A 16,143-nucleotide genomic window follows, 5' to 3' on the forward strand; every position below is an offset into this window, starting at 1 on the left:
ACCTCTTCAGGAAAAGGAGGAATCCCTCTTTCTATTACCAGAAACTACTTTACAAGATGAAACAGAAGCCTGACTTAAACCCTGAGCAAGACACAGGAATCTACTCCTATCCAAAGGAAACGGAGGAGTAGATACACGCTTGGTTTTCCATTTCTTTTTAACAGGCCAACTGTGTTACTAATGGCGGCAGAAGCTTCCCCAGGGATGGGCACAGCATTCTGACACAACAGGGAAACCTTTCACATTCCATCTCCCAGGACCAACAAAAGTGGCTCTCCCTTGCCCACTAAAAGGGCCTCAACTGATGTAGAGGATGTGGCTAATTCCTGGTCCATAGTGGCTGTAGATGCTACACCAGAGGGAACTGGGTTGAAAGATGAGTGGTCTGACGTACAACAAATGGTCACAGCAGAGTCACCCATGTGTGACTGAGGCAAAGGTTGTTTGCTGAATTTTTTTCTTTTTGTGGCTGGAGGAAGGACCGACTGTAGGATTGGTAGTGTGAGGGACATAGGATGAAGTGTCATGTGCGTCTGTGAAGTAGCAAACAATCAATGAGAATTATGCTACATACCACAATGAGATCACTCATAAGAAGGTAGCATTCCCATCCACAATGATTCTGTCTGCAGCTAAACTGACAAACTGGAATCTACCACGTAGTGGAAAGGTTATGTAGGCCAGCCTATCACACCACACAGAGAGGTTTATCTGCTTTGATATGTCAGTCAGCTACTCAGTTTTTCATTGACAAGACTGCTGATAACAGATCCACCCTACCACTACTTGACCTCATGGAAGCTGATGCAGTCCCAGCAGTCCCTCTCCCTGTTTCTTGGATAGTATGTTATTTATGATTATGATAAGCTCATAACTGTTAACTTAAAGCATGCAACCCCTGACAAGCAGACTGGTTTCCTTGTCCATCAACACTGGTTTCAACCTGCCTTGAAATGCTTCATCCAGTGACATTTCAAATGTTGCTTTGTTCACTGGATCTTGGAGGCAGGGGTGCCCACTGGCCTTAAAAGACATTTGTCATCCCAGTCATCAAGAAACCTTTTCTGGATCATTACATCTTTGGCAACTACCGATAAATCTCAAACTTTCATTTTAAGGGAAAGGTTATTGAAATGATAATCTATAAGTAAAATGGCACTCATCTTACAGTCAATGGGTTTACTATGGACCCCTTTCAATCTGGCTTTCACAGTAGTAAACAGACTGCTCACACTTTTGTAATCCCTGATCTCAACAGCACTCGAGACCAGTGATAATATTCAGTGTTGGTCTTCTTGGATCTTTCTGCTGCATCTGATACTGCTAATCACAGCATTGTGACAGACCATATACGAAATAACTGTGGCATTTCCTCCACTGTTTACATCTTACCTCTCTGGTCTTTTCAGGTGGGTTTTCTGGAATAAACACCTCTTCTTCCTGTCCCTGTGAGTGTCGAAAACCACAAGGCTTCGTTGTAGGCCCTCAACTGCAAACAGTTTTTATGCTTCCATTGGGAGATCTCTTAAGGGAGAGGGGATTAGTACAGCCATGCTAATGATATTCAGCTATATCTCTCCTTTCCACAAGATGATACCACTAAGGTGTATTCTCTTGCTGAAGACTTTGAAGCCACACTTTCTTGGTGTGTTCATAACCAGTTGAAACTTAATACCTTTAAAACCTAGGCCATAGCAGTTCATTACACTCTGAGGGAACCCTTCATGCCCTCATTTCCAACTTTACCATGTATAGCGGAAATACATTTTTGGTAAGGCGAGTAGAATAGGTGTAATCCTAGACTGCAGGTGGACACTTTGAGCCCAATTGTCTGCCACTGTAAAATTATCCTATTTCCACGTGTAAAACATTAACAGGATTAAGACCTTTTTATCTCAGGCTGAACTTTCAGACGGTTATTCATGCCTTGGTCTCCTCCCATGTGGACTACTACAACTTCCTGTAAACAGGACTCACTAATACTGAAAACTAGATGTCTGCAATGAAAAGAAAAGCAATATGCCATTATGCTGGCAAAGAGGACTACAAAAATAAGTTTCCTATATATATAGTTTACCTTAACAATTTACTTAAATCATTTTAACATCTCAGCTGACTATGGCACCTCAGAAATAAAATGTTCCTAATTCTGCACTACAATGTCAGTAATGGATATCTGAAATCATTTGCCTGATGGAGAAGGGACCAACATTATTCTAAGCTTTTAGCCTAAAAAACACAACAAAAAAAAACACATAGACCCAATGACATTAATGACATACCATATTTTTAAATGAGGAGCAAGTAGCACGATGAAGTAATACTAGAGTGCTGCACTAGACCACCATAACTTCAGTGAGAATTTACACCCTTTAGCCCTTTTACAGGTATGATACTAACATCCCTGAGCAACTATCAAGAGGTTAAAGTTACAAGACATAAACCCTGAATAAACCACTTCACTTAGTCAGTCCTACAAGTTAAACCTTGATAAATGTTCTTATTTACACATTCATTTGGGTCAGAAATAATGCACAAAAAAAAAGCTCCCCAATTATACAAAATATTTCTTAGACTTGACATTTAGAAAACTGAATACATCAATTGCAAAAGCAGGCAGTTTTATACATTCAAATGCCACTTTTTCTTATTTATTTCCAATGCCCAGTTTGGGATGGACAGATTACTAGTATACCTGACTGTACTGGTCGTTGAACTGAATGCACTGCTAGATGGCACTGTAGTTCCAAAGACATTATCTAATGCTGCTAGAGCGGCATATTTATCTGATGAACCAAGCTGACCCGCAGCAGATCCAGAGGGAACAGGTGCAGAAGATGCTGTTACTGTGGCAGCATTGAAATTGCTCATCTGTCCAGTAGTACCTGACAAAGGAAAGGGAAAGGGAATATAATGCAATCTATAATACAATTATGCATCGCACAGATTAGGCAAATTTTGCAGAATTCTACAAGTGATATCATTTAACAAATCCATTATAATCTGAGCAAACTTCTAATATTTAACTTAGCTTAGAAACAAATTGAAAAGGTACGCACAGCCAAATATAGAGTGAAACTAAAAATCATCATCCACATAAACAAGTTTTTTAATTTAACTGAGAAGAAGCACCACACATCATCAAAATCATTGCCAAAACTTGTTGGCAAACCACCCAATTGCTGCAGGTAGGCTGAAAATGCAACTATTGAAAATATCAGTATCTGTGAGAATTCGTTTCACAGCTTAGAGATTAAGTTATTTCAGTTCCTTGGCTCTCTGGTTTGTTTGCGTCTTTCAGCTTTTCCCGGTTAGGGGTCGCCACAGCGGAACTCTGGTCCGCTAATGATTGGCAGTATAATAAGAGATAAAGCCCTAGCTGTGACCTGGGTGTTGGAAGAATTGACAAAGGAAGGAGAGATTCAGCAGTTAACACCATGGAAGAATTGACAAAGGAAGGAGAGATTCAGCAGTTAACACCATCACTCATCCTGAGGGTAGGGAGGCTGTCTGGTCTGCTGCGATGATGGCACTAAAGGGAAAGTAATGCAGCAAGCAGTACAAGGGCAAGGATGTGCATGCTTGGCCTTGCTAAGAGGCATCTGCATAACAGCCTTCAATCCACAAGTGAGGGAGTATGCAAACACAGAGTAAAGGCAATGCACACCTTCATTTCTGCAAGTGCGCATATCATCTGCCTGGGGGAGGGTAACTCTAATGGTTAGCGAGATGACAGTTCCCTGTAGTTGTCTCTTGCCCATTTTGAACAAATAGGCTGCTCAACTAAAAGGAAGGTTGATGGGTCAGAAGACACGAGGAAGAAAACAGCCAAGTCTGGAGGGGGGGGGGGGGGGCAATTCAATTCAGTCTTTTTAGGATCATGGTAATTTTTCCTTTGTGTTATCCTACAAAATGCTTAAAAAGCAAAAGCTCTGTTTTGACTTACTTGTCCTAAATCAGCAAAGGATACTTTCTAGCACCAAAAACTTGAGTGGTATAAAACTCATATCTACAGCATAGCAAATCAATTGCACGATAAGAACTGGCTAAGCTTTTGCTATCAGGGTCTACACTTGGTTTCTCTTCTAAAGATGCTAGATCCTAGAAACAATGCACAATGAAAGCAATATTATGTGCAACTTGCCATATACACACAAGAAGACTGCAGAAATGTACATAATATACTATTTCAATGACTATCAGCATACAACTATTAATGTACATCATTCACAATCTAGTAAACACTAAGCTGCTCACTAAGAGTAACATGCTTGTTGTATACATTCGTAGAAAGAAATCTCATGCAATACCAGTCATTCACTCTACATTCTGACAAGATTAGCTGACTCACAAAAGGAACGTTATTAGCAGATTTATGAATGTTTATCCCCTCTCTCATCATTACAACTTTGCATTTTTTTCTCTGAAGCTCCCTTGCTCAGGGTCGTTGCTGCCCAAGTCAGTACACATCAAGATGTAAAAGGCTTCACTAGGACAACATCTAGCCCTCAGCCTACCAGTTTACACTTCACCAATGAGCAGGCGCCATTATTGAAAATCAAGGGGGGAAAGTGGACTTGACACTATAAAGGTTAATTTGTTGCTACTAGACAATCTGCCAAACTGAAGTCTAAATCAAATGCACAGGAGATTAACAACAGATTATATGGAAACAAAACAGTCGTTATATAGGTTCATAGGTTCATACTAGGCTATCTGCCCTAGGGCATTTATAAGCCTAGCCAGAATGTGTTTGGCTTTCGCCACCCATTTTAAATTAATTTTGCTATGCCCTTTTTTTTTGAGGTTAGTATACTGTGGCTCTGTCTAACAGTGACACAGAAGTCATACCCGGGGTAAACCTACGATCTCCCATCCACTCATCAAGATTCCTCTTGAAGAGAGTCAATGAGGGACTCTGCCTAACCTGGACTGGGATTTTATTCCAGAGTGAAGGGAGCCTCTGGGTTATGAATCTGTCCCTCCAGCATGTCCTATTTATTTCAGTGCTGAGGTTCAAGTCTCTCGAGCGTGTAGCTCGATAGGATTTGGATTTTCTGAGGTGCAGCATGTCCATTAATTCCAAGTTGGACATGGCTTTATACGTCAGGCACAGATCGCCTCTGAACAGGCGGTATGCCACTGAGTAGAGCTGGAGTTTCTTTAACCGGCAGCATATGGCATCTGTTTGAGCCCTTTGATCCTCTTGGTGAGGTACTTTTGGGGTCTTTCCAGTTGCTGCAGGTGTATGGTAAGGTACATCCCAAAAGGGGCATTGTACTCAATTATGGGCCTGATGAGGGATGAGTAAAGAGGCACGATGATCTCCCCTGATCTAGATGTGAATCCCTTCATGATTAGGTGGGCTATATAAAATGTTTTTCTAACCACTTTGGCCACGTGGTTGTCAAATGAGAGATTGCTATCAACTTGGGTCCCCAGGTCCCTAATTACTTCTTCTGTACTTAATGGATTACCACCTATGTGGTAATTTGTGGGCACTTTGTTTTTGCCAAAGGGGATGACTATACACTTTTTGGCGTTTAGCTTGAGGCCATGGCTCTGGCACCAGTTGTCTGTTTCTATGAGGCCCTTTTGGAGGATGCTTGTGTCGGCTGGAGAGTCGATTATGGCGCCCAGTTTGCAGTCATCTGCGAACTTGGTCAGCCACAGTCCTTCCGTGTTGGCCTGTACCTCTGAGAAATATATACTGAACAAGAGAGGTCCCAGGACTGAGCCTTGTGGGACGCCACTTGTAACTGGTTTGGAGTCTGACATGGCTCCAGCAATTCTAACCATGTGGGTTATGTCCTTGAGCCAGTTTGCAACCCATCTAGTGACATAGGGTTTATATTTAAGCTGGTGAGCTTATCTATAATGCCTGAGTGGGGTATTGTATCGAAGGCTTTTGCGAGGTCCAGGTAGGCTGTGTGGACCACCTTCCCCTCGTCAATGGCCTTGGTGACTGTTTCAAAGAAATCAACCAGGTTTAAGAGGCAGGATCTGCCCTTAACAAAGCCGAACTGGGTAGGATCCAGTGTCTGTAGGTCCCCAATATCTTTATTTATGAGGTCCATGACTATCCTTTCCATAGCTTTGCAGACCAAGCTAGTCAGGCTTATGGGGCGATAGTTTCCAGGATCCGTTGAGGCATCACCTTTGTGGAGAGGGACCACAGCTGCTGTACGCCACTCTTTGGGTACATATCCGGTAGTAAGGCTGAGATTGAACAGTAGTTTTATGTTTGGGTTTAGCTCTTCTTGGAGTTCATGTAGGACGCAGCCCGGGACACCGTCTGGTCCCATTGATGCTGTGTTTTTTGCTTTGGAGAGGGCGGCTCTTACCTGAGCATCCAAGATGTCAGTGGGGCAGCACTCTGCTGGAATAGATATTTGCCCTTTTGGTGGGGGGGGGGGGGAGTTTGCGCTGAACCTGTCAGCTAGGATGTTGGCAATGTCTGTGGGTTCGGTGTATTTTTTGTAATTTTGGACTAATTCTGAGCATATCTGGGAATTACCACCCAGGTTCCTAACATAACTAAAGAAATTTATTTGGGATCGTATGATCCATGCATTCCTGAAGGTGTTCATAGAATGCGTTTATAAAGGATTCTGCGGTCTGGGCCGTATTTTCCACAGGCCCGGGGGCTTTGAAGGATTCCACCTCAGTTTTGAGGAGTGTGAAATTTGCTTTAGAGAAGTTTTTCACTGTGGTTTTCTGGGCAGGGGTGGTGTCAGGATGTGAACATCCAGTGAGATTAGTTTATGGTCTGATCTTACCAGTGAGGGATACACTTCTGGTCTGGAGCATAGTCCCCATGTTGGTGATGATCAGGTCCAGTATGTTTTCCCCTCTTGTGGGAGTGGTAACAAGTTGTTCCATAGCATTTGAGTTTATAAATTCTAGGAACCTTTGGGCTAGGGTGTTGGAGCTAGAGTAATGCTCCCAGTCTATGTTTGGGTAGTTGAAGTCGCCCAATATAATGGTGTTTGGAGAGACCTTCATATTTTCCAGTGTTCTCATGAAGTCCGAGTGGGGTTCCTGGGTTAGGGAGGGTGGTCTGTAGCAGGCTATAAATTGGAAGGCAGTTTTACCCACTGTTAGTTGCACATGGATAGTCGCTGATGCTTCGTGCTGTGCCACCAACCTGGAGGTGTGGGTATCTTTGATGAATATTGATACTCCCCCTCCTTTTGTGGGTCAGTCCAAGTTTTGGGGCCGAAAAGCATGGTATGAGGTATAACCTGGTAGCGCTGGGGTGCTCTCGGGAGCCTTGAACCAGGTTTCTGTTACTGCACAGATATCGATTTTCTCCATGCTAAGGATTATTATAATATAATGTTATATAACATAATGTATATATTATAATATAATTATAATATAAAACGTATTGGAGTGATGCGGTCAGTGGAAACGCAGCAGAAGGAAATTTGGAAAGTTTTGAATGAGAAGGTGTTTAAATGCAAAAAAAAAAATTAAAAACATTTTAAAATAAGCATCTAAGCACACAACTTTAGTAGGACAAGACACTTGATTAAGGTGAGAGACAAAGAATATAGGAAATGGAAAAGAGGCCGAACTACAACTTTGAAAACTGAAATAAACAAGCTGGACAAACAAATTAAGCATAGTATGAGACAAGATCAAGAACATTTTATAACGATATTGGGCATGATAGAAAACCATTTCATAGATAAGATGTGGAAGGAGTAAAGCCATACAAATTGATAAACTGTGTGTAGATTCTACAATTTATTCTTAGACACAACAGATTATAGATATATTTACTAAATCACATACAAAATAGTTTGGCTCCACAAAGGGGTTGATAAGCTGTCCTAGTGACATTTAAGTAACCTCAGACACTGAAATCAAATTAGATTATATTGAAAAAGAACTATGCAAACTGGATCCAAACAAAGCACTGGGAAGAGAAAAAATTCATATTAATGACCCGAGAACACTACAGCAAGAACTTACAGTACCATTATATCTGTTATTTACTAAGTCATACAGATATGGAGAAATTCCACAAGATTTGAGACATGCACTTATTAAACCTGTCTAAGGGGAAAGGGGAGTAGGACAAACCCAGAGTCATACACACCCTTAAGTCTACTTTCATGCTGTGCAAAAATAATGGAGAAGGTAATATTGGATAAGTTATTACCAGAACTGGATAGGTTGGGACTTGAAACCACATATCAACATGCATATGTTGAAAACAGATCTGTTACTACCTGTAACATGACATTTTATAACAATATAATGATAGCTATGAATGAAAAATTGTGCTGTGATGTAATTTATATAGATTTAACTTCAGCATTTGATAGGGTCACTCTCAAAACACAGATCAATAAATTAGAACAATTAGGTATTCATGTGCACTTGATAAGACTGACAACTGCATGGCTTATAAATAGGACATGGCAAGTATCATACAGCAATTGGACAGGTAAAATTCTTGGCTACAGTCAGGGTGTCCAATGTCCTAGGCCCATAGTTGTTTAGATTATATCTTTCCAGGTCTATCTTTTCAATCTGAGGTGTTCTACAGTCTTTAAGCAGGTGACTTGAAATTGGGTGAATTAATTACATGCGTTACAGATAGGGCACATCTGCAAAAGAGCTTTACTTAATTGACAATTGATAAATGTATCAAAAACTAACCATATGAGACTAGGGAGACATAAATTGAAAAGTGAATATTTAATACAGCACACAGTGATTGTAACTGTATATTCACTTAATGACCTGGGTATATATGTAGGTTTTTTTTCTAATCATATCAACCAATTAGTTATACAGCTGTATAGATTGTATAAAAAGATTTATAAAGTCTAGGAAATCAGAAATGATGAAGTCATTGTTTGCGCATATTAGACCCAAACTTGAGTATGGAACAACAACATGGACACCTTATAAGAAAACAAGCATGAGTAAATTGGAAAGAGTACAGCAGAAAAATATCAATGACTTCCATAGATGTGAAAATTTTAAGTTACTATGAAAAACTACAGTATCTTAGCTTGTACAGTGTCTCAGATATTTAGGAGGAGACCTTATTCAGGTATATAGAAAATTTAAGGACAACTACCTCTGGGAATGTTTAGTTCATTATCAGGCAACCTCTGTAGAAGATTCTATAGGAATGAGAATTGTACTAATTGGTTCTCAGAGAGCAGGTGATGCATGGAACAGACTACCAAATTATATAAAAGCAAGCACTTGTTTAGATTTTTTTTTTAAGAACAGCCTTAAGACTTATTAATGGAACAACTGTTTGGTATCTCGGCAGGTTAGAAGGGCATTAATGTCCGTGCTTGAAATATTTGTATGTATTTATGTACTATTTGCTTATATATAAATACATACTCGTCCAGCTTATCCAATAACAGTCACTCCTTAGAAGGCTGTCATCAAAGGGTAACAGTAGATGGGTGCTTGTAATCCCCTTCAACTGAGGGTCAGTCAAACTGTGTATCAACTGAAAGGTAAGAAAGTATACAGAACCTGCAAAACCAGGGACCCTCCCTGGGGAGTCACAATTTAGGGTGAATCTTAAGATGCAAAACCACAAGGGTGAAATAAGCTAGAAGGTTTAGTATTGAGGTGTAAAAACAGGCCCGATTCCTGCAGCTTTAGTTTGGACATTATTATTATGACAAAGGTGTAACTAGTAAACTAGCCCTTTTTTTTTAAAGCCATCTGAAAGGAAATGTTTACAGCTGACCTATTAATTTACATAGTAACCTGTTTAACAAGGCTAGCTACGTTCACATCATCTCGGTCTGCTAAATAAAACTGTTACACTGTCACTGATGTAGGCTTTGAAATACACTGCTGTGTCAGCCACCATTTTTTTTATGTCTAAATGTTATTTTATTAACTCAGTTGATCCATTTTCCTTTAAAAAAGGCTCAGCAGTTTCAGTTGTATTTTGCGTATTAAGACAATAAAATCAACTTCATTTTCTTGGCAAAAATACAACTGTCCACAATGGGATGTTCAGCATTTTATTTTTACTTACTGTCCATGTTGGCGCTGGTTTGGAACAATAAATTATATTATCATCTAGAACATTACCTCCAATTGTTAGCAATGCTCTACAACCATAAGGTTCTCCATAGTAACATTACAAAACAGCCCATGCTGACAGTTATCAGTCAGTCAATCTGTATATCGAGTAAAAGTTTTTTTAGTGTTGTCAGCTAATAACTAAACTTGTATCATCAGGTTGTGCACAAGTAACATCCTTTGTATCAGTCTGCATAAAAGTTTTAATCCAGACAGTATACCCTTATCAACTACTGTTAAAAGTGTATTGTGCACACCTTGGTGCAACGTTCAGCTAAGGCCTATCATTTTCAATAGCTTGTGCTGACATTCTCAAATTACCAAGTTTTGCTGTTAGTTTTTTCTTCTCTGTTCAATACAGTTTGGTAGCCTATTTTGCCCCCAACAAACTAGTTTGCCCCCAAGTGCAAGGAGGGTGACATTATAAACTTTCATTCAAGCTGGACTTGAACCTTTTGTTAGAATAACACACTCGCCCTGTTGCTGCATAAAGCAACATGCATGTCTACTCAGCATTCACCACCATCAGACAAGTGTTATCTGGCTGTAGTCTCTCCATTTGCAAAATGTAATTACTACTCCATATATTTTATTTACAACTGAAATGGAGATACATGCTCTCCTCATGGGTCTACTGTTTAGTTGCACTGCTGTTTTTCTGACTCTGATCTTTCAAAAGTCCATTTACATGTTCAATTAAACCTCGAAGATAAGGGATATGCAGCACCCACTGTACTCCACTTGCTTTGCTAGTCTTGAATTTCTGAGCCAATGAAATAAGGTTTTTGACCAATATGTAATTCACTAGGAATACCATTACAGAGAACACAACTCCTCCAGTGAATTCCTACAAAGTATTGAAAGTAAGAGACCTTAAATGTGTCCACCATAGTTAGGCAACACTGCTGATTTTGATTTAAAGATAATGGAACAGTGACATCAACTTGCCAGATTTGTACCTATTTATTTCCTCAATGCAATCTTTCATAAGACAGGTTCTAACAGTGTTTGCCTGATGTCCTCATGCATTTCAAACTGATAACGCTGGCTACTACATAACTTTGTACCGTCATTCCATGCTTCTCATTCCAGCTGTTCATAGCAGTTGTATGTCCATCTTGCCATAGAATATTCTATCATTTTATTCCTGTTCTTCTCTACTCATAGCGCTGCCATATTGTTTTGGTTATGGTAGAAGAGATGTTCAATCACCTGTACAATAGCAATGAATCAGCTTCTGCACTTCATCCCACATCTGCAACCAATCGCCAAATCCTCCTCACAACAATCTCATGTAGTTTTCTTAATTTTAATAACAGTATGGCAAATGATGCTAAACCCTTGTACACTGCCCAGATGTCAGTGGAAATTAATACTTTTAATAATCAATACCACATCAGCATGGAGTTCTGCTTGATTACTGGAGCCACTGTATTCCTCCTCATACAATATGGCTTCAGTTTTTGGGCAAGGTGCTCCACAATCTATGTTCTTTAAAGAGCTCAATTTTTTCCAGATCTGTCTGTAAACAATGTGATTTTTTGGCCTTAAATTCAGTTGTCTCATGTATCACTCTCTACTACTGTAAGCAGTCCTATTTACGCTATGCCTGTGACACTTCAGGTCCTTGCTCATTAGTGCAACTACCAGCTCCACTTCTGCACCATGGAAGTTTGTGAAATCAGTGTCATTAATGCATAATCACATAATCCTTCTTGGACAGAATCACCACCTTTTAAAGTCACTTGCTATCATTATTTCATATACAGAAGTGCAGAATATACTGCCAACACTTGTTTCAATGTGCTATATTATATCTGCAGTCTAGTGAAATCTTTAGAAATCCTAACAGTTTCAGTTTGGACGCACTGCCTTGTAGCCACAACCAGTGTTGTTTATGGTAACACTATGAGAAAAATGTATGAACAAAAATGTAGTACATAGCACCACAGCAAAGCAATAAAAAGCAGATGGCAAAGAGCAGTGTAAAATCCAAATAGGTGTTTATTCAAACACAGGTGAGCGCTTTCGCAATTAAATCGCTTCTTCAGCCATACAAAAAAATCAGCAGCATCTCAAATATTTAAAATACAATCAAATATCTACCAATAAAAAACATTCAAGTACAATAGCCATAAAAATTTAAAGGCAAAGCTTTCTTTTAAGACAGAAACCATAAAAGGCTATTGCCATAAAAACACACATAGCAGTACACTTATTTAACGCCAGGAATACAAAGATGTGAACATCGAAGGAAAGAAATTCAAGAGAAAGAATTCCTTTCAGGATCAAGAACCACAAACTCTCAAGAAAATGTGGAACATAACAAATAACTAGTATGGAACTTATCGCAGAGACAGTTAACAGAAGCTGAACTTTCTTTACTTAAAAAAGGTTTGTCTTTCATTCCTTCTCAAAGGGCTGATTTAGCCGACACTATTCTAGAGCTGAAATTGTTTGTACGAAAAATAGCTCTTAAAGAGCAGTTTGTTTTTCCTGTGTCACATGAAAGTGTATGTAACTATAAAAAGCCAAGTGCTTTCTGTCCAACACTGTCTTCCACTCTGGAAGTTTTTTTTCAAATGTATGTGAACAACAGATTTATAATCTTTTTGAAACCAACAGTGAGTATAAATGAAATAAGTTTTATAACTTAAATAAAAATGAGAGATAAGCACTTGAAAATTTACAGATATAGTGACATTGTAATACAATCAACCAATAAAGGCAATTCCTTTGCTGTGGTAGATAAAGAGTATTATGTTACTACTATGAATACCATGCTTAGAGATGACAATACATATACCAGCATAGAACTTTATTCTGTACAAAAGTTAATTGAAAGGCCTCGGCTGGAGTGCGGGGAGTGCCTTCTGTGTGGAGTCTGCATGTACTCCTGCTGTCGAGTGGCATTCCGAAAGACATGCGTGAATGGGTGTGCCTTCGTTGAAGGTTGGGCGTCGAGCTGGCAACTCGGCATCATAAAAATCTACTGCCAATCATTAGCGGACCAGAGTTCCGCTGTGGCGACCCTTCGCGAAAAGTCGAGAGAACAACAACTAAGTCTCTAGTTAACTGCTTTGAAGAAACAGTTACTTCTAAAGAACTGTTCCAGTATCTTATAGTAGAACATCCTGTTGTACCTACAATGAATGGTTTGCCGAAAATACATAAAAATCTTGTAACTCCAGCTTTTAGACCCATAGTAGCTGGAGGTGGATGTCTAACCGAACCAGCGTCTCTACACGTAGAAAGACATTTAAGACCCATTTTACACAAATACGCTATTGTTTTGCATGACACAGAACATTCTTAAGTGATTTTTACTCTTTTCTTGAGAGTTATGTTGAAACTGGTACAGGGATTATGGTAACTTTAGATGTTACGTCTCTGTTTACGGTTATTCCTAACCGAATCTTTTCAAGTCTTTCCTATGTAAAAAAATTTCTTAAAGAAGAAGGCTCTCTCACAGATGAAAAAATAGAGTTTACTTGCTACCTTATAGAGCTGGTACTAGAATATAATGTTTTTCTACTTGAGAAGCAATATTACTTACAGACCTCTGGTGTAGCTATGGGCACGTCCTGTGCCAATAGCTACACCAATATGGTCATGGCATACTGGGAAAATGTAAACATCTTAAATGTTGAACAATTTAATGTGCATGTAAAATTCTATCGGCATTTTGGTGATGACTTATATATTTTTTGGAAAGGAGACCTTGAAAGTTAAAATAATTTTCTAAGTGTTATAAATTCAAGTACACCCTTCCATAAGTTTACTATGAAATATTCTTGCCCTTGTATAGATTTCCTTGATGCTACCCTGTATAGGGGCATAGAAGGAAAGCTGTACACGAAGAGATATAGAAAACCATGTTATACACATAGTTATCCTGAACGTAATAGTATGCATCCACCACATATTTTTGAAAATGTGGTAAGAGGTCAACTTTTTAAGAGTTTCTAGGCTCCATGACCAGGAACAAGAATTTGAAACAACTATGTGTTCCACTAGTATGGAATTTATAGAACATGGTTAACCTTTTGAAGTAAGTAAAGCATGTGAAGGGGTCAAGTTAGACAGACAAAGTAGTGGATGCCCGTTTTTTACACGTAAAGAAAACAAAGACTGCCCACAATAATAGTTATAACAATGTAGCTTATTGTATGACTTTTAGTACTGACAGCATAGACATAAAAATTATTACAAAAAACTGGCATATTTTATCTTCTGACCCTATTCTATGTGAGTCTGTTAGTGCAGACCCAAATTTTGTTTATAAAAATAAAAAATCGTTGAAAAGAGAGCTTTGTTTCCCTAATACAAGTAAACTACAGCAAACTAGTATTAGAACAACTAGTTTTGGTACCAATATCTGTGGTAAATGTACTTTTTGTAAATACATTGTTGTATCCAATAGATTTATACAACCAGACAATGGTAATAATTATGTTTTTAAACTTAAAGCTAATTGTGACACCAAAAATTTAGTTTATATAGCACAGAGTGTGATTTGTTCAAAATTTTATAAAGGAAAAACTAACAGGAGACTTGAGAAACAAATTAGAGACCATTACTATTGTGCCAATAAGGGCCATAGATATAGGACCTTAGCTAAACGTATAGTAGAGAACGGCACTAACCACTGGTTTAAGTTTATGGCAGTAGAAGTAATTTATGAAAGTTTTAGACTGGGTGATATAACTAATGTCACAGAAGGGAAAGAATTAAGATGGATTCTTAAACTATCAGCACATAGAGGTACAGGTTTGAATGAATCAGTACCTCTTAAGCCAGTTCTGAAAGAAAGAAAGCTTATTAAATAAGTATACACTGCTGTGTGTGTTTTTATGGCAATAGCCTTTTATGGTTTCTGCCTTTAAATTTCTGTGGCTATTGTTTTTATCGGTAGATATTTAATTGATTGCATTTTACATATTTGAGATGCTGCTGATTTTTTGTATGGTATGAAGAAGCGACTTTATCGCAAAAGAGCTCACATGTTCAAATAAAAGTCTATTTGGATTTTACACTGCTTTGCCATCTGCTTTTTATTGGTTTGCTGTGGTGCTATGTTCTACATTTTTGTTCATAATACTTGGTTTGTGGTTGAGCACAGCTTTACAGTCAGCAGGTCTTGTTTTACCATGAGAAAAATGTTGAAGGCCTGGTTAGGCTCCTCTGGTCTCCACCAAACACTCTGCTGAACCACCTTTTCTAATTCCTCAAATGCAGTTTGTTATTGTAGACCTCATACGACGTCTGTTTTCTTTCTAGTGATGTTACAAACTGGTCGCAGGACCAGTCTAAATTTCATACAGAAGCTCTCCAGCAATCAACTACTCTATGAAAACTGTGTGTCCGTTTCTTTTAAGAACCAGTATTTTATGCATACTGTTCACTGGGGCTTCTGGCACTTCACAACTGGCAACATTACAAAGCACTCCCAAAGGTTTCACTACATTTCCTTTTGCAATTTATTTTGATCAACAGCCCTTCCTCTCTTTTGAGAGTGCTGTATAACTCTAGATTAAGCTTCTTCTAAATGTGTTCACTTGCAGTATTCAAAAGACTGTTGATGTAATGGAAACCATTGTATTTTCTACTTTCAGTCTGGCTTAGTTTTAATCTGTTAATTCACGAACAATGTTGGGCTATGCAAAAATCTGTGGCTAAACTTGAAAGAGGTACAATATGCCCTCAAGTGAAGGTCAACGCTGCTTTGCTGCTCTTAACAGTAGCCAAAAAAAAAGGCACTTCTCAAGTTAATCACTGCATGGTCAGTTGCTCAAGCCACTAATTAAACTTAGATTGCCTGGGCTGTAGTCAAGGGCTTACCCCTCCATACCAATGGATTGACTACAGAATCAGAAATTTCCAAATGATACTGAAGAAACTTACAAAGAGGTGAAGTTGAGACAGTAGACTGCCACACACTCACAGCTTCTCAACAGATAAGGTAGGACTTCCTTCTGTAGAGTTTGTTGACATACCAGGCTACAGCCATATTGTCTATCAGATAACAGCCATATGGTCTGAATCTACAGCCAGTATTTCATG

At 38.9% G+C, this 16,143-nt stretch overlaps 1 protein-coding gene across 11 annotated transcripts in view; it reads right to left on the minus strand.

The window, feature by feature from the left end:
• AGFG1 (ArfGAP with FG repeats 1) overlaps positions 1–16,143 on the minus strand; it is a 1,878,478-nt gene that overhangs the window by 407,453 nt on the left and 1,454,882 nt on the right. For all 11 annotated transcript variants that reach the window (XM_044070432.1, XM_044070431.1, XM_044070430.1 and 8 more), the window contains one exon: positions 2,696–2,885. In XM_044070432.1, coding sequence (XP_043926367.1) covers positions 2,696–2,885 — 190 coding nt within the window. The remainder of the gene's footprint in view (positions 1–2,695; positions 2,886–16,143) is intronic.

The sequence above is a fragment of the Protopterus annectens genome, chromosome 4.part1 (genome assembly GCF_019279795.1).
Source record: "Protopterus annectens isolate FY-2018-M chromosome 4.part1, PAN1.0, whole genome shotgun sequence".
NCBI lineage: Eukaryota > Metazoa > Chordata > Ceratodontiformes > Protopteridae > Protopterus > Protopterus annectens.